General features: G+C 47.2%; 1 protein-coding gene across 1 annotated transcript in view; it reads right to left on the bottom strand.

Moving 5' to 3' along the window:
* LOC119180071 (uncharacterized) overlaps positions 1–17,537 on the bottom strand; it is a 251,986-nt gene extending 234,449 nt beyond the window's left edge. Inside the window, exon 1 of the mRNA XM_037431215.2 lies at positions 17,389–17,537. Coding sequence (XP_037287112.2) covers positions 17,389–17,537 — 149 coding nt within the window. The remainder of the gene's footprint in view (positions 1–17,388) is intronic.
* Between the last annotated feature and the right edge of the window lie 1,721 nt (positions 17,538–19,258).

Here is a 19,258-nt window from a genome sequence, read left to right as displayed (position 1 = left end):
AGCTGTTTGACTCACGTGTGTAACACCGTAAGTCCGTGCGTCCGTACAAAGGCACCACAACGGGTTCCCCTCGTCGCAGGTGTTGGAGCGGTGCCAAGCAGGTCACATTGTAGCTGCGTGTTGACGTCACGCTCACCTCACACGCTTCCCTCGCAGGTGCACATTGACGTCACTTTTTCCCTCACTGGCTGCATGCTCACTGCAGCTCCCACCGCTGCCGGCTCTTCCACCCGCTCGAAACACACTTCTCGCTCGCTTCACACTCTCCACCGCCCGCAACGCTTGACCGAACGTCGAGTGGGAACACTCTTTCGGCTCGTTTATCTGCGATGATACTTGCACATGAAACGCAACCCGCCTGCCGTGCCTTTGCGTTTCAAACAAGCGTTTACTCGAGTGAACGCTACACCGAGTTTCGCTTCAAACCCTCCTTCTAGCTCCGGCGTCGACGCCCGTTTCAACCGGGTGAGCGCCGTGCGTACCGCTGCTGCTTCGCATCGCATCGGGGTTCCCTTCGGGGAGATGGTCCATAACTTGTTCGTCACGCAAAAACAGCCACATATTCGTGGCTTGTATATGGTCAAAAAACGGATACGAGTCGAAGTATGCAATCAGAATTCCCTGTGTCATATGTGCGTGCGTAAATGTGTGTGGGGGTGTAGAACTGTCCACGTGCGTATCGTATGTACAGGTACGTATGCGCTCTTTTGAAGGTGCATTGTTACCGTACAAAATAATTATTTTCACGCGTCAACAAGCACACAATATGTTATTCTGGGAACTATAGCTGCAAAAGCTATCAATTAGGACAGTTCGTATTGGTAGACACGATGCGGCAACTGCGCCCTGCCCATCACGATGAACATAGACCCGACAGAGGTTTGTTGAGGAAATTATGAAAAAGAGAAGGTAGGTTAGGTTAACTCAGTTGAGATAAAATACAGTAGTTTTAAATGCAACGGAAAATGAAGTTAAGTGGACTAAAAGACAAATTAATTGTAATAAAACATTTCCTTGTAATCCTTTCAGACCTGACCGATTTTCGTCAGACTTGTCAGCTAAACACTCCCAGTTGCGTTACCCCCCTTTTTTAGATGCGGAGCATCTAATACTCGAGGCTTGTAGTGCGGCGCCGTCCGCAAGCTTCCTCCTCCTTCTTCCACCATCTGTGCATCCCTTCCTCCTCTACACACCGCGCGCGCTTCACTCCTCCACCATCTGTGCACCCTTCCTCCTCTACACACCGCGTGCGCTTCTCCTCTTCACGAACATTCGCTAGCTGCATAATGTAGCGCGCATGCGCCGTCACGCTTCGAGAACATCGGCAGCTGACGCGCGCGCATGCGCCGTCGCGCTTCGAGAACATCGGCAGCTGACGCGCGCGCATGCGCCGTTGCGCTTCTCCCCCTTCTCGAACATTCGACAGCTGACAGTGCATGCGCCGTCGCGCTGTATATATACTCAAGGTCGGCGCTCGCTCGCTCAGTTGCCGCTCGTCGGTTGGTTTGTACGGCGCGTCGACGTCCAAGGTCGCGGTGAAATGAATTCCAACGAATCCACAAACACAATGAGCGACGTCCCTTCGACCAGCGCCGCCCTTTCGCATACGTGTGTACGTGTTCACTCATTTAACACCCCCTCCTACAACCACGTTAACCAATTTAGCCATCGACCCAAGTAAGTCGCAATTTAACACCCCATTTCACAACCACGTTAACCAATTTAGCCATCGACCCAAGTAAGTCGCACTTTAACACCCCGTTAACCAATTATATGCTCCGCATCCTCCTCAGTGTTCCCCCGAGGGAAGCTGCGGGCATTTTTTTTCTACTAAGCCTCCTGCCTTTTTTTTTCCACAACAGTGCACTTACGTCATTTTCAAAACACACCAACTCCAATTCAAGAGTGTAAGGTGCGCAAAAGCACTCGACACATTTCGCCTTTCGTCTAAAGATTAGCGGGCATGTCCACATCGACCGAATCGGCAGTCGACAATGGACACCCGAGGTGACATGTTGTACTACATTCCCATTCAACTTCGTGGTGTGTTGTGGCCGACCACGCACGCATCACGCAGTGTGCGAGACGCGCAGAGATAGGTGTTAATCTGTGGAGGGCTTTTCACGCAGTTTGCTCACCGCTCCACAAGGAACTGTGTATGGCTTCCTCGCAACGCTGAGAGGCAGCCGGCCTCTGTTTGCCTGTCTGGGGCCCCAGACACTTCTCCGTTTTCAACGTTTTTTCCACTGGGGTTTCTGCGCGATACGCTTTTTTCTTGCGCAGGCTCGGAAACACGGAAAGTTTTCGCCGCAGGCTTACTAGACGCTTGTCACGCAGACATTGCTGTTGGTGTCCCGGGGAAGCCATCCCTACGAAGTGGCACTTCCATTCAAGTGGCGCGAAAGCTGTCGAGAAGGGCCACTCGAAACGATGCCGAGTATAACTGACAGAACACCAGCGAGAGGCAGTCGAAACAACAGGAACTCACAGGGACTTACAGCAGTTTCGGCAAAATTCGCCTTTAACTTGAAAGGCGTGTTCGATCTCGAATGAAATGGCTAGTTGCAGTACGCGCGTTTGCACATGCCAGGCTGGCTGTATAATTAGTAGCGCACAAAGGACGAGCTCTGCTATCTGCTCACAACTTGCTACTATCTATACTCGCAGACGACTTCCCTTGGTAATGAAAGGAAAGCAACAAAGGGCGGAGCTTCTGCATATGTGGTCCTACGCGGATTAGCCAGCCATGGCACGCGTTTCGCACCTTTGTGGCACGGGTGAAAGACGCGACGTTTTAGGCATGCCGAAAAGCAGAGTGACGATATTCGACGTAAAACAAATATTTACAAATGTTTTATTTTTCATTGAAGTGAGCTGTGCGCCGTACCAAAGAACTACATGTAGAAAATAACGGAGCAATCTTTATATCTCACACGCGCAAAAAAATAAAATATGAACACTTGTGGTAATACATTTATTAGAGGTGAGATACACATTATCTGAATCGCCCAGAAGTGGGCGTTGCGGCCACCGTCAGCGGCAGCGTTGAAGCCGAGTGACGCCGGCGCATAACGAAACGCCGAGACAACGCCGGAAAAACGCTGCACATGTGTCGGGCTATAGAATCCACTCTCTGACAGTACGGGGGAAACGTGTCAAACGAGGGACGTCCTATTCGTCATTGACTCAAACAGGAACAGGATTTCGCAAACAGGGTTGTCGCATGTGCGCTCAGATCCGCTCAGCGCTGAAATTCCAGAGTGTCTCGATGATGTCTTTTATTGTATTTTGGCGCAGTGTTGAAATAAAAGTTCAGCGTTCAACGCGGATCTACAAACCGGAGTTTCAAGATGCCGTTGTAGTCCGGCCTCTCTGTCTCTCTCCAGTGACGTTGCTTTGTTCGAAGAATCGTACGTACGTGCGCGCGTGAAACGGTTACCCGCGCTACATGCAGTAGGGCCAAAGGTTGCGCTCCTCAGATAAGTCTCCCCTGCAGGCCGACGTGCGCCGCGGTGGGCACGTAGAGCGTCCAATTTCCTCGCGCGGGATGTTCTCCCCGCCCTCGGTTCGGCCGTTTTCCAGCGCCTGTTTGTACGGTACATAGAAGGTTGACGATTGCGACCGATCGAGTGTGTTGTGTACACGCCAATCCACGGTATCGTTCAGCAACTGCATCGCCGCCTCCCCGGCGTCCAGCCCTTTCGTTGAACAGGGATGGATGAAGGGATAATACACCGCCTTCCGTAAATGCACGCACATGTACGCACAGCCGAACGAACGGGTGGACAGACGGAGAGTTATGGTGATGAAATATTGTCCAGCGAGCTCTATATTAATAACGCACTGAATAAAAGACCGCGTAGATTTTAACTTCAGGGACCCCGCCGCGGTGGTCTAGTGGCTAAGGTACTCGGCTGCTGACCCGCAGGTCGTGGGATCAAATCCCGGCTGCATTTCCGATGGAGGCGGAAATGTTGTAGGCCCGTGTGCTCAGATTTGGGTGCACGTTAAAGAACCCCAGGTGGTCGACATTTCCGGAGCCGTCCACTACGGCGTCTCTCATAATCATATGGTGGTTTTGGAACGTTAAACCCCACATATCAATCAACTTCAGGGACCCTGGAGCGTGCATATATGTCCACCTAACTCCGATACTCCAGACCTCAGCGGGAGCATTTCGATGGAGGTGCAATGGTGAAGGGATTTGAACCCCGGGTGTTCAAAATTTCCGGAACCCTCCGCTACGGCGTTTCTCATATCGTGGTTTTTGGGACGTAAATCATATATGGTTATTGTTATTAAACGGCCGATTTCTCTCAGCTCGAAGAACGACGATGACACAACCGAGAGTCTCGTTCTGGCAGACTTGATGCCTTCAGGTATAGTATGAGAAGGATTATTAATCAGCTGCCAGCTCGTAATAAGATCACTTGCTGCGTGACGCTGGCCAGCCGAACAAGAGCGTCCACACACGCCGTAAAGGCGACTGGCGGCGCTTACTGGCCCTCCCACGCTTAAAGGAACACTAAAGTGTAAAAATTGGCCCCGTATCTGCATGTTTCCCTGCAAATGTCGTCGAAAGATGGTAATCTTGCGTGTGGAGAGAGTGAACAAAACGTTTATTTGATGTTTTGCGCGAGAAAATCGGTGAATTGCATTCCGGAAGCGCAGCTTTAGAGTGTCGATCAGTGCAGCAAAGGCGAACGAGCGCATCGAGGCACGTTAGGCACGAGCACCATCTGGCAGTTATCTTCGAAGACGAAGGAAGCCGTGCGCGCCCACGGAGAAAGATGCGCGCCTGTCTCAGAGGCGATAAGGCGTAGAACGCGAAGCGACGGGCAGGTGCCACCACCTTGTCATCTTAGCAAAGCGTTGGAAACGCTTGCCTTTTTGAGCATCGCATTGCACTGTCAGTGCAGCGTGATAAACGCTACGGTCCTTGGAATTATTTATGTGTGCCTTCAATAGTGTGAAGCCACACATAGAAAATATCGACGTGTTGTTATGATGATTCAGATATGCGCAACAATTGCTTTTTAGTTGACTATCGCACAAGTATGAACGCTTAAACGTGGGCAATATTGGAGGGCGCTGCGGATGATGTTAACCGTTGGACATATCGTTGGGTGCCGTTTAAAATATCGTTAGCGCGGACAAACAGAGAAATGTACAGATAGACAGACAAAAATTTTGGTGTCAAAGGTCCCCAAGAATTACTATCGTCTTTAATAACAATTCATGTCAGAGTGAAAACTAAATGTATAAAAACGTCTAAAACGACAATACTGTCAACAGCAAGGCCCTACTTACCCGGAAAATAAGGTAACTGCTCGAAAACACATGCGCCTCGATAGGACATTAACAAAATGATCCCGATTACGTCAGACGTACCACCTACAATTCTAATCTACAATCACTAATCATCGAACTAGTTGCACCTAATAAATATCCTTCCGTGTATCAAGAGACTTAATAAAATGCTGCTTATTCATTTCTGTTTGGTTCGAGGAAAAAAGAACCACCGGACGTTACTTTAGGGAATGGCGCGAGTGGTTCAAAAGGTCTATTTTCGCCTGGTTAAATTTAGGGAGCCTTCATGAGCGCGCGTGTCTCCCACGGAGAAGCGCGCACATTGAGGCTCTCTAGTTAAACTGTAATGGTCGTGCCATCTCGCGGGACCCAGTTGAACCAAAAACACGTCTGCCATCTCGGGGCCCATATGAGGAAATTTTTCAATGGCCGTTCTTGCTGCTGTGGCTTCCACTGCTTTCGTGCTGCTGCTAGTGTCGGCGGCCTCGCAGTAAAGCTGGGCACCGTTGTGCACGGCAACAGTGACGTGCACGTTCCGCTTGAGGCGGGTAATTTGAAGTGTGCGAACCCTATGCGGACCACTAAAACATGATTTTATTTCAAAATAGGCACTTCCTTGGTACAAGAGTAACACTAAGAGGTTTCTGGACCACTATTTCAACAATTAACGTCGACTTAACAGGTGCTTTTAGTGACCCAGGGCGATGCACGTATATACATTATAATGTGCACGGGGGGGGGGGGGGGGGGATGACCACCGCTATATCTCAGTTAGTAGAACCCCGCCGCGGTGGTCTAGTGGCTAAGGTACTCGGCTGCTGACCCACAGGTCATGGGATCGAATCCCGGCTGTGGCGGCTGCATTCCCGATGGAGGCGGAAACATTGTATGCCCATATGCTCAGATGTGGGTGCACGTTAAATAACCCCTAGTGGTCGAAATCTCCGGAGCTCTCCACACGGTGTCTCTCATAATCATATGGTGGTTTTGGGACGTTCAACCCCACATATCAATCAGCTCAGTTGGTAGAGCATCGAACGAGTTATTCGAAGGTCGCAGGTTTGGTTCCTATAAGCAGCGACTTATCTTTTCTAACACTTCTCTTTAAGATTTGCTATAAACGTTCTACTAATAACATACCCCATAATTTCCTTGGCACTATTGTCTCTTTCTTCTAATTAAAATTGTATATGTAATAACAAAAAGGAGCCCTTAAATTTCAACTTCTTTTCTCAATGACGCACGATAGACACAGAACACAAAGCACCCATGTGTCCTGCGTGTTTATGGTTTATGTTGTGTCTTTATGGTTTCTCAGGCTCAAAAAAAAAAGGCTATTCAAGATGCATATCTAACTCACTTCAACACGCTAGTTGACTTCACTTACTAGCTCTCAGCACTTCATTGTCTCAGAATATATGTCTCTGCGTAACTTGCCAAAAATATATGATTGCAGGCTAATTCGGCTTCTTATACACATTTCATTCATGATACAAAAGAACATGCTACACTACACAATACCTTGGCTTATGGTTGGTGAATGAAACAACTTGATCGTTACGGCGGTCTAACTGCCATGACATGATGATGATGATGATGTATGACAGCAGCAATACAACTCCCTATGATAAATATTAAGACCATAGTGCATGCAATGATGCACGCACTATGCACGCACGTACAGTAGTCGGTATTGGGAGCAATGAATCGCACGGGCATCTTATCAACGTGGTCGCCCCCACCAGAAAAGTCTTTCAGAGAATTGAAACACGCAGGCCACAACGCTAACGGACCATCGGGCCGTTACGCGATAGCCTGGACACGTGACCACCCGGCGAGTGACCACGCGGACAAGGCGACTGTGCACACGAATGTGCAGCCGTTCTAGATGCCGCAGTGAATCAGCGAAGTGTTGCGAAAGCATCTTCCGGAGGCGGCTCTACTTTCCAGCTTAAGTGGTTTCGATAAGTGCGTGTTCCCCAGCGGCGCAAAAGAACCAGGGAGCAAGCAAGGCATGACGGACATCCTTGTGGCTGTTTCGTCATCCTGTCTCGTCTCGGGAAACATTTAAAATTTTATTTTGGACACACGTTTCAAACCATGATCTGCCTGATTGCGAGGCAGGAATTCACTTCAACCATCTAGGGCTCTATAACGTTCCCAGAAATCAAAGTATACACTCGTCAGCAAACTTAACTTGAACACTCCGCCGCATGACCTGGACTGGTTTGACTCATGCCAGCCGCGAAGCGGTGTATGCTGTTGCCGGCATAATACTTTGGTATGCTTGGATAGTATGTCGGCATGCGTAGGTAACATTTCGCCAACACAACCCAAAGCTACGCGGCGCCAGCGTCAATCAAACCATTTCAAGCCACGCGGCGCAGCGTTCGAAATGAGTTTGCTGACGACTGCACACACAAGAGTTTTTTTAACGCTGAACTTCTCTTTTCCTAGTTTTTTTTTTCTTTCGTCGCCATTGTATCCCGAAGCTTGTGCATATTCGCAACTCCAGAAAACGCTGCTTCTGCTGGCAACACTGCTGAACGTGGCCGCGATATCAGGTGCACTGTGGCATTCCAGGGTTGCGGTATGAATTTAAGCTCATCACACGGAAACTAATCTGTTGCACGATAATGTATTAACACGCACAGTGTCTGACAACAAGCTATAGCAGTGCGGTGCGTATAGGTCGGATGCTCCGGACGCTGGAACAAGTGCTACTTGCAGTTGCTTCAAATGTCTTGCGAGCGGATGAGCTGCCGACAAGTCGCGTTTAAAGTGAACGCAACATTATCTTCATAGCACAGAATAAAAGTAGGCATGCGGGAACGTGTGCGTCCATCAGGCTTCCCTGCTACATTGCACGAGCGCAGAAGTACGTCAGCGAGTAACGCACACAAGTAATATAGGTCCAAAAAAATTGATGATTGATGATGATTGATGATTTCATTTGTGGGGTTTAACGTCCCAAAACGAGCATATGTATATGGGAGACGTCGTAGTGGAGGGCTCCGGAAATTTAGACCACCTGCGGGGTTCTTTAACGTGCACCCAAATCTGAGCACACGGGCCTACAACATTTCCGCCTCCATCGGAAATGTAGCCGCCGCAGCCGGGATACGAATTCGCGACCTGCGGGTCAGCAGCCGAGTACCTTAGCCACTAGACCACCGCGGCGGGGCCGGTCCAGAAAATGAACAACCGAATTTCGCGCGCGTCTCTCATTTCTTGAAACGCTTGCCAAAACTAACATTTACCCCGCTCTTCGAGAGGCCATTAAAATAACACACGCACAAACAAAGCTGGTCTACTCACCAGGAAGAAGAAAACCGCTACGGGTGAAGTGTTTCAAATGCAGACAACATAGTGTCCGTCTGTTCTTGACAGATACGCAACGCAAGCGTGATTCTCCATTGCGCGTCGTCTGCTTCTTTTGGGAAACGATACGCTGCTGCTTTTACACCACGATGACACGCATTTTCGTGCGCAATATGTATTTGGACAACGATTATTTTCTTTTCGATTCGGGGCACGCACGTGATGGCATGACAACAATTTAAGGAATATGCTCATGCCAGCTTATGAGTGCGCCGCAGTCTATATATTATACGGCGCACTGCTGACGTGGCCATATTCCACAGTGCGCCCTAGTGTATACATTATACGGCGCACTCATTTTGCTGCAAGGTTGACGATGCATCTGGTGCTGCTCGGAGGCGCGCCCATCTGGGTGGTGAATGCTCATTTGGAATTGTTGACAGCAGCGCCACTTTGTAGCCACTAAGCCATAATGGCTGCTTCTTATTATATTAACTACGTAAAAATGTTCTGTATGCCCTTTACAGAAGGCGCTAGAAACAAAAGCGCATGATGCCATAAAAAGAAGTATTACTTGCCTGATGTGAGGATACCTTTGTATGCTTCGTTTTGCTTTAGTTTCACTAACCATGTATAGCTTAGTTCTCACAGGCAGCGTTGGATCGTTAATGCGTCCCTCGCACTAATTCACACAGCTGGGGCGTCGGTCCCGGGAAAGCAGGGGACACCACCCTTTAATGCGACGCGGGGTATTTAAAGCAACTGCGTTAATACGGCGTTGCACTGTCAAATACATAGCTGAAAGGTAGGATGAAAACCAGAATGCCGTAGAAATTTATGCAAATGTCTTTGAATAACGCATTACTAGCCCCTTCAGCCGAGAAGCGAATGTATGTGTTCAGGCCTTACTCACGTTAATACTAGTTAAACGTTGACTGCGCCATACTGGGCATGCCGGAGATGTTCAGCCGTTGCAAACGTTTGCGCAACTTGCTCGCATTTTCCAAAGATATTTCGAGCAATCACGCAACTTGCGCAAAACACAAATTACATATCTGTTTTACAAGAGCTACTTCACTTCGAAACAAGCCGGTGGTATAACGTGGTTGACCTTTGTATTGTGTTATTGAAGTGGACCGGAATAGGTTTATCAAGAAATATATTACTTAAGTATATTGCGAAGCTTCTTTTTTAGTAAGTTTCGTTCTGAACTTCGCGATGAAGGAGGACAACTTTATGTTTTAATAACCTCGTTAAAAATATTGCGTTATATACGTCAGTACGAAACAATACGAACAGAACACGCCGAGTGGATAATATTGAGACAAAACTATTATCTTGACAGTTGTTAGTCCGAATAACAAAATTATTCCGCGAAAGCGACTTTGAGCGTACGCTACTGAAGAGAGTGTAATTGGTTGTGTTCACTTACAGGTAACCAGTCCATACATGTCTACTGTCCTGGACTATGTTATTGACTGATTCATTCATTCGTTCATTCATTCATCCATTCATTTCAACGTCACGAACAAACATCGGGGCTAGGAGTGACGCCAAAGGGTAAACTCCGTAAAGTTACATCACCTTTTTACATTTTTTTACCCGTTGTGTTCGATGTATGGAGGGTTATTGCATTCCACGTAACAACAATGTAACTCGAACCGTTGACCAATCGGGCTGGCGTTGACGTGATTCGCTTATCAGCAGAGAGGTGTATAACCTGAGGCTCCCTCAACGTGCCACCCGGAGCAACGGTTTATAATCACGTACACGCACGAAATATGAACGACAAACGATCCACCCCTCATATTAGCCCTCCAGTGTTACATCTCATTTCATGAGGTGTACTTGACAGTGGTAATTTGTTTCAGACGTTTCCTAGTCATATATTGCCATTACCATAGTGTTCATTTTTTCAGTATTCGTGCATCTTCAACTGTTCTTGCGTTATTTTTTTATTTTTGCTTAATTTTGTACCTATTATTTTTCTTCCTCTCCATGTCTGTTTATATAGAGTACTGTCTTGATATCAGCACCACTTGTTGCTATTGTGAATCGTCGTGGTCATTAATACTAGTATAGTCGCGATTACTCGATACTTTGATGCTAACACCATAGAATCATACATGCACTGTTATGGAATTGGATTGGAAGTTTATTTGTCCAATGGTTATTGCTACTGGTACCAGGGGCTAGGTAGCCAGGCGTCCATCTCTAAAGGAACATCTTCCGAAACGCCGTAACACTAAGACACTTTTTCTCTCTTCGTTCGAGTTCCTTTTCTTTTTCTTACTTTTTTTTTGCAAGCGACGGAGCATTCTCGTTCGTTATCTTCCGCCCAGCAGTGTCTGTCTGTGCCGTCGTAAGCGCGCGCTACATTCTAAGTGAACGCTAGACACTCCACCGTGGGATACGCGCCTCCTCTCACTGAAGGGGTTTCCCCCGCTCACTCTGTAGCGATTCGCTGGCACGAAAAATGCGGCCTTGACCTGCTACTCAATGAGCAAGCCGCCGTCTCCGACGCCAGAGAAGCGAGTCAGGGCCTGCTTGGAAATTATGCGACCTCTCTCTCTCTCTCTCACCTACTCTCAAGTCGCACGATGCGCGGCTTCCTTCATCTCCGTTACGTGCGCCCTTGCACATCGGCCGCTGACTTCCTGCTATCTTATGCAGCCGGAAAAAAAGAAAAGAAAAGAAAGGTGGCCGAGAAAGACAGCGCGTATCCAGGTTGGCATTAGTGGTAGCTATGACATACCGGGGAACACCCTATGCATCATCCACGAGCTGATGCAACCGGATTTCCGTCCTACTTCTTTTCTTTCTTTTTCTTTTTTTTACTTCCTTTAAGTAACTGATTGCGTGCAACAGAAATGGAACACCGTTCTTATTCCTCCCAATCGTCTTGACATGCTACCGCATGTCTCTCCGCTTTCTCAACCTTGAAAGAAGATCGCACCAGCCAGTTCAGGTGAATCGAGGGCAACACCCAACCTTCCGCGCATGGAGCGCAGTGCAAGCAGCAGCTACCGTTACGTTCCGCACGCGGGCTCCGAGCCAAGCGCCGAAGCTGCGCCATCACTTCTCGCTGTGACGTCACGAGGGCGCGTGCAGTTTGTTCGCGGGAGGTGCCGCCGCTCGGGTTGCCCTCTTACGAACTGACGGCGAAGCGTCGTGTCGGAAAGGGGGGTAGAGGAGGGGACAAGACAGTCTGGCGCCGTAGTCGCGGCCTCGTGACACGGCGTCTGCGCCGTTACTCATCGGCGCCGTCACCCCCCACGCATACAAAGCGCAGCGACGCGCGGCTTCCCACGTGGGCGAACGTGAGACGGACAGGGAAAAAAAGAAAGTGCCGCTGCACCGCACATCTTTATGGCGGCGCTCGCGTGTACTCCGCAGCAGTCTCTTCTCTCTCCCCCATTGTTCTCTCCAACTCTGGCACAGCGGCGAAACGACAGATGCGCCCGGGGCATGCTATACGACCCCGTTCCTCGAACACGAGCGCCGCGGTTTAATTGGTTGTGGCGACTTCGTGGTGGCCGCGGCATACAAGCTATACCGTCATCGTCGACGTCGATGGTGGCGTTAATCAAAGGACCGCCGCGTTCCGTATTGCACGTCTCGAGCCAAGGGGGCTGTAAGAGATCGCTTCGTTCGAGTGCGAGAAAGATGCGTTGCGGAAGTGCACGCGCACTTATCTGACTTCCTTCTAGAGGCTCCCTCTCAGACCAGGACGTCACCATACCGGCTTGCTCAATATCATCTCGAAAATATTTCCTCGTTCAGTTGCACGTTCACAAACGTCGTCTCTATGACGTGGCATCATTGCGTAGATCGCCTTTATCGCGTGAAATCATGATATCAGGCATCAGGAGTGCGCACGCGCACTCTGTAAACATCTCACACGTCTTTTCATGGCGGTATTTTTCCGTCCCAATACCAGTACACACGGGGTTATAAGTGTCCGCATACATCAAGACGCTTTTCTTGCACGTAGCTTATCTTATTTATAACTATTCGCGTGATCACAGAGTCGTTCCGCTAGACTCTACGAAGGTTACGTCTGAGCAATACTTTTCCACAGAGCGTGCCATCGTAGTGGGTCAGTTGTCGCGCAGCAGAAACTCACCGGTCAGAATTCGTTCTCGTATACTTCCACAGCTTAGAGATGTGCTGAAAAAAAAAATATCCAGCAGCAGCAACTTTATACCTGATTAATGTCTTCCTCTTCATCTCTCTCTTCGTTATTGAACGAAGATGAAGCAATAGTAGTCAACGATAGCCGACACAAGCCATCACATAACTTACGTCATAGCTGATAGTATCCATGCTTTAGTGTGGTTACTTGTTGCGGCACCTGTATAGGTTTCTTTCTTTCTTTCTTTCTTTCTTTCTTTCTTTCTTTCTTTCTTTCTTTCTTTCTTTCTTTCTTTCTTTCTTTCTTTCTTTCTTCCTTTCTTTCTTTCTTTCTTTCTTTTTTATTCTTTTTTGTACCAATTGTATGACATGGTAAGCTGTGTGTCCTTTCTTCGTTCGCGCAACAAGTAGCACGGAGTGGCTACTAGTTGCGTCGGCTGTATGATAAAAGTATTGTTGCATTGACTGTGTGGCATAGTTACTTGCTCAAATAACGTCAAACTATAGACTATAGAGCAGTATAACTTGAACGAATTATGAGTAAACACTTTTTGTAATCCACGCTAAGTCAAAACAGCACGCATATAAATAGCGAGGAAGGATGAAAAAAAAAACAAAAAATGACAAGGCGTTGACTTTCAGTGGGGACTTTAGCGAAACAAGTTGCAGTTGTGCATACAAACAACAAACGCAGTGTAGACGCACGTAGTGGTCAGCCACCTCAAAGCACAAGTAAAACGAATAAAACAAACGAAAACGAAATCGAAGAAAAGAACGAAAAATACAAAAAAAACCATGTGCGCGTTTGACAATGCTGAAGCACGAAAATAGTACCGAGCATCCACACTTGAGTATTGCCGCTATCATTAAGGCATGACTCATTCAATTCATGACGCAAAATAACTAGCACGTGTAAGATAGGGACAGCAGAAGACGTAAACGGGCTTGGCCCACACTTGTCATGAAAACTCAACTCGAGCAATCCCGGTGCTTCGTCTTGTTGCATCCACTCGCACACTCCATTCTATGATAAAATAAAATAAACTAAAAGCAGCATGACAGTTAGGCGAAAGAGCATCCTTACTAATACTCATGCGGCTATCCCCGTATGAAGACGGTATTGTTTCCTTTCATATTGATCTATCAGTTCGCTCTGCTGTCTCCCCCTGGCGTTTCCAACGGTATCGAGCGATTTCTTGTACTCCATTTGAAAAAGTAGTGCAATTTTTTTGCTGCGTTTCTTTCTTAGTTACTTATGTATACCCTTCGAACATATTTTCTCCCGCACACAAACTTATCGCCTATCTTTTTATTTTGCGTCTCGTAAACAACTCATCTTCTGATTTTACAGAAGGAGGAAAAGGCGAGGAGATACGCGTAAGTTAACTAGACGAGCATGTTCTGTGTAAAGTCGCTAGGCCACTATCCTATGTACTTCTATGGCAATGTGGCCTGGGAATTTTTGACGGGTCCTGCACGTCCGGTTCGCTACCGTTCGTTAGGGGAAGAATAAAGAGGCGAGGAGAGAGGTAGAAGAAAAGAGAGAAATGAACACAATCATCTCACACTTCGGGAAGTACATCAATTCTGCAGAGCTATAAATTAACTTACAAGACAATAACGAGACACTTCAAGAGAACTACAGAGGAAACAAAATTCGTAAGTGATCCAACAGTCATGCGACCCACCTCCCATTAAGAAAAAATGCTTCATCGTCCATGCCACGTCACTTCCCTGAAAATCTGTGCTCGACGTTTCAGCTTTAACATGAACAGCGACCACTTTGTCTATTGTTCGTATACACTTTGAAGCATCAAGCTGCAGTTGCACGTGGGCGGAATACTAGCTGTGCGTTATTGCTTGGTGCGCACTAACGAGACACTTCTAAAGCTTAGCGAAGAGAGCTTGGAAAATGCTCTCTCAGGGTCGTTAAGGTTCGCAGCGTTTGGACCAGTATACCGTATGGACAAATAAAACGTCTAGCTATGAGAATTCGGAGCCGCAGTATGGTTAAAAGGAAGCCGGACCTTCCACGTAATTCGGGAAATCTCGTCGGCAGGCGCGCACACACACACACACTTCCACACACACTTCCACAATAATAATGACTGGTTTTACGTGCGAAAACCCCGATATGATTACGTGCCATGCCGCAGTGGAGGACTGCGGATTGATTTCGACCATCTGGGGTTCTTTAACGAGCACCTGGACCTAAGCAAACGGTCATGGTCATGGTCCAGAATTGAATCTGCACCCTCGAGCTCAGCAATGCGAAACCTCACTCGCTAAGCTATACCGCGGCGGGTCACACGTCATTCCGGCGGAATAGTTATTTAACAGGTGACATAAGCGCAGGAGCTCGGAGCGGACACAAGAATATGCGCGGTCGAAGTTATTTTTAAGCGGCTCGTTAAGAATACAACGTCTCACTATAAAGGCGAGAAAAGCGCCCGCTTTGCCTGCGAGGCGTCATGGGGCCCCACTCGCTTGCCAAAAAAGTTTCGCAACTCAAAAGACGAGCCCTGGCGCGGACTTAACGTTTGTCTCAGTTGTTATAGCCAGACCGTGTCGGGAAAACTTGCCGCGTGCAATGGACTCACTCGACATGTTCGCAAACGTATTCCTTTTTCTCCAACTTATTTTCATGGAGTTCAAACACCTTATCTTCCTTCAAAAGTTCATTAACCGAGCGTTTGAATTTCGTGATTTAAACCCTCGCCAGCTCACGATTTTCACCGCTTCTTAAAAGTTGCTTGTCTCGCTACTTTATAAATAGGCATGCCTCATCTTTATCTTTTTTCTTAAACTACTTCGTTCTGTTTCGCAAAAGCATGAAGACGCGAGAAAACAACACCCAAGGACAAAAGGTCACGTGCGTTTAAGCGCAGACTTTTCAAAACAGCTTGTCGTTACTCGTCTGCGCATACCGTCCAATCGTTAGCTAAGGTAGTAAGTAATCTCTCAAGTTTTTATCAACTTAGCTAGGACAAGGAGGCAGCACTGGAAAACTCTGCCAATGGCGCAGAATTAAATAAGAGATTCGTTCGCAACTGTTTGGTGAGGAACACACACAGGAATTAACAAACGGAAAAATGTTCGTACGTCGAGAAAGAAATGACAACGCGGGCGATGATTGGACGCTCCGAGCACACACACGAGGACCTGTGTCCACGTTGCGCGCCCAACACGAAAGTATATGGTTAAGTCGGAGAGCAAACAGTGACCGGTGGATGAGGCGAAGTCCGCCACGCGTTCCTGTCTCTCTGGATTTCCCGCGCTGTACCTCGAGGCAGCGTGTTTAGAAAAGCCACAGCTAGAGTGGCCATGTGTGTCTGACATTCGTTGAGAGAGACAGGCAAAGTTAAGGCGAGCAGGTTTACCAGGCTATACCGGGTTTGTTACCCTACGCTGAGGAAAGGGGAGAAAAAGAATATAGAGAAAGCATACGGAGGAGGAGGAGGAGGAGGAGGAGGAGGAGAATAAACAACAAGAGGGAAGGCAGGGAGGTTAACCAGGCACATGCCCGGTTTGCTACCCTACGCTGGGGGAATGGGGAGGGGGCATAAAGATGAAAAAGAGAGAGAGGAAAGAGAAGAGAAACAGAGAAAGCGATACGCGCACATACACATCCGCATTCACCACGCACACTTAGAGACCCGTAGAACGGTAACGGCATGGTACTTGCAGGAACTTGTCGACACTTTACCGCTTATGAAAAGCAGGAAATTAAAGTAGAGATGTTAACCGGAATATGTTAGTCTTCAAAGGCCACTGGGGAACCTTAATTAACCCGAAGATGCTCTGGGAGAATTTTTTTTATAAATAGTAAGAATTAAAGACGTGGATTTGCAAAAGTAACGACATATCTATGCGCAAAAGCCGTGAGACGCAATGCAGGATATTATAAATTAGACATGTTGAACACTGATTTTATTATGTTCAATAATTATTTTCTGTTAATACGCACGGCGTCGTTTCAGGTACTCTCTCAGTTTGAGCTGACGGTGTTTAAACGCGAACGTCCACGAGTGATACGTGTATTAGAGTGATATCATACGTGAGCATTGACTTTAATACAGGCTAATATCTGTAGGTTGAACTCAAGCGCCGCATTACTGAGTAAAAAACTCCGGTGCTTTTTTTTTATTTGTTATATCATTACGTTAACGGTGAGTCATGTTAACCTTTTAAATGCCGCACTATGAAGCAATAGGAAAAAAACTGAAATTTATGTTGATAATTTGCATTGGCCTTCTAAATTAACTATGATAAAAGATCCAGCCACATTCACAATGACTAAGCATGTTTTTTCGCATGTTCCATTTTTGGAACATTGGCATTTCCCATATGCAAAACACACATTTTCTCTGGAACAACTTTTATTGACTTTTCAGTCGGGTTTTCTCATTCAGGATAACGGAAGAATAATATTTAGCGTCATACGATGTCTCTGAAAAGCATAGATATTTATAACAACACTTCATGAAAGTTTCTTCTTTCATACTACTGGCTGTACTACAGTGAGCAAATCACAAACCGTGGTAAGCGGCAAAGCCTTTCTTGTGCATCTGCTTTTTGCACTGCTGGCACTGATTCATTGTATTCTTCTTGCATTCCGCGCACCTTCCCTGAGTCGTTGAGATGATGTAGTGGCCATCAGTGTTTCTGTCCTCATATCTCGGATGAACCCAGGGTCCAGGTCTTACAGTGAGTTTCTGCTTGAGCTGCAGCAAGGACATGGTGACGTCCCGCCGAAAGGCGATGTGCGTCATGGCGGCATCACTACCCTTGTGAATCTCGCAATGGAGGAGCCATCCTGCGACGACAGCTATGTTCAAACCATTGCTGGAAAGGTTCCACCACTATTTCTTGCTCCTCAGTCTCGGTCGATAGCTTGCGAGGAGGCGGTCTATTATATCTACTCCACCCCTGCCGCAATTGTATTTTCTGATCAATTGTGGTTGAGGAATGTCCACCTTTTTTGTTTGGGCGTCGTGAGGAGCGTTTCGGACTTCCAACAGGCTCTTGGCTGAGGTGGTTAGATGAAACTGTGACGACTGCATTGTCATTCCACCTGCATGCGCAGACAGCCCCGTCACGCTTGTAGTGGAAAGATCCTCTTTCTTCTTTTTAGATGTTTTTGAAGCTCTTCAGTGGACAACCACCGGTTCTTGTGGCATGTTCACCCCATACTGGTGTATGGGAGCGCTTTGAAGTATTTGTTTTCCGAGCGTTCGTTGAAGCTTTGCGTCCTTTTCCAGCAGTAAATTGCCGCCCCGCTGGTTTCTTTCGTCGTGGCTCAGGACTCGAACATGCAGAAGACGAATCAACGTCTTCATCGCTGCACTGCATAACTTCAACGTGCCCGCAAACATCATCGGGAACAACTTCAGAAAAGTCGTTTTCGTTCACGTGTTCCTCGTCAGTAATATTGCCATCTTCAACAGGCGGCAATTGGCATACAGACGCACCTTCGCGTTCGTCACCGGGAAGGCTGAACAAAAGGTCAATTGCTGCCTCCAAAGTGAGGAAGCGTTGTGCCATGACCTACAACAAAAGTTATTGCGGTGTAAAGCACAGTGCTAGAAAAAGAAAACCAGCTGCAAGGTAGTTTTCTACCTACATTCACAGGGATTGATGTAGCTAGGCACTGTAGTTCAATGCTGCTCTTTGCACGTGTCTGGCAAACTCAAAATGATGCCCAGGAAAGCTTATGTTCAAGTTTCTGCCAAGCGCCACCCAGCGGGCGCCATCGACAAGGCAGAAAAAGAAAAAGAACGAGGCGAAATGCGCGCGTGCGTCTACGCTGCGTTTGACACTGTGAAACGCCAATGTTCCAAAAAAGGAACATCCGCACAAAACTCTCAAGCTGAAAACTAGATTGTCTTTGTTATTTTTTTATTGTATTGCCACGTAATCCCGAACTATTTGCCGATATTTTAGTTCTGCTTTGCTCACTGCAACATTACTTTTTCTAGCGGAATAGTGCAACAAACATCTGGTGGTCAAGGAGCGCAAAATATGCATGTTTTTAAAAATTTATCTAATGATTCTCCGTAGGTACATAATAGAAATTAAAACTGCTATGTTTTTCACAAGCATCAATGAGTATGCGTGAACTTATAATATTAATATGCGATATATTGGAGAGGAAATAAAAAATTAGGTTTCGTATGTTCCAATTTTGGAACATTGGCAAGTAAAAGGTTAATGACGTTCAAAAGCCAGGCGCACTATCTTTGACATGCGTTTCACAAGGGTTGGGGTTTCAGCCCAATGTTCTCTGGAACACTCCATGGCTTGTTTCTTGCGTGCATCCATATATGAGGATGTAGACTTTTCTTTTCTGTACCGATCCTATATTAACGAAGCCGCGACAAGCAGAAGCTATGAATCGAACCCGCAACTTCGAGCTGAGCGACTATGCTTACTCGTAAGCTGAAACCACACAGAAAAAAAACAAAAAAAAAATAAACAAACAAAAAGGGAGAAA

Source organism: Rhipicephalus microplus, chromosome 2 (genome assembly GCF_043290135.1).
Source record: "Rhipicephalus microplus isolate Deutch F79 chromosome 2, USDA_Rmic, whole genome shotgun sequence".
NCBI lineage: Eukaryota > Metazoa > Arthropoda > Arachnida > Ixodida > Ixodidae > Rhipicephalus > Rhipicephalus microplus.
The sequence above is the reverse complement of the archived record's forward strand: the minus strand, read 5'-3'. Positions and strand labels throughout refer to the sequence as shown.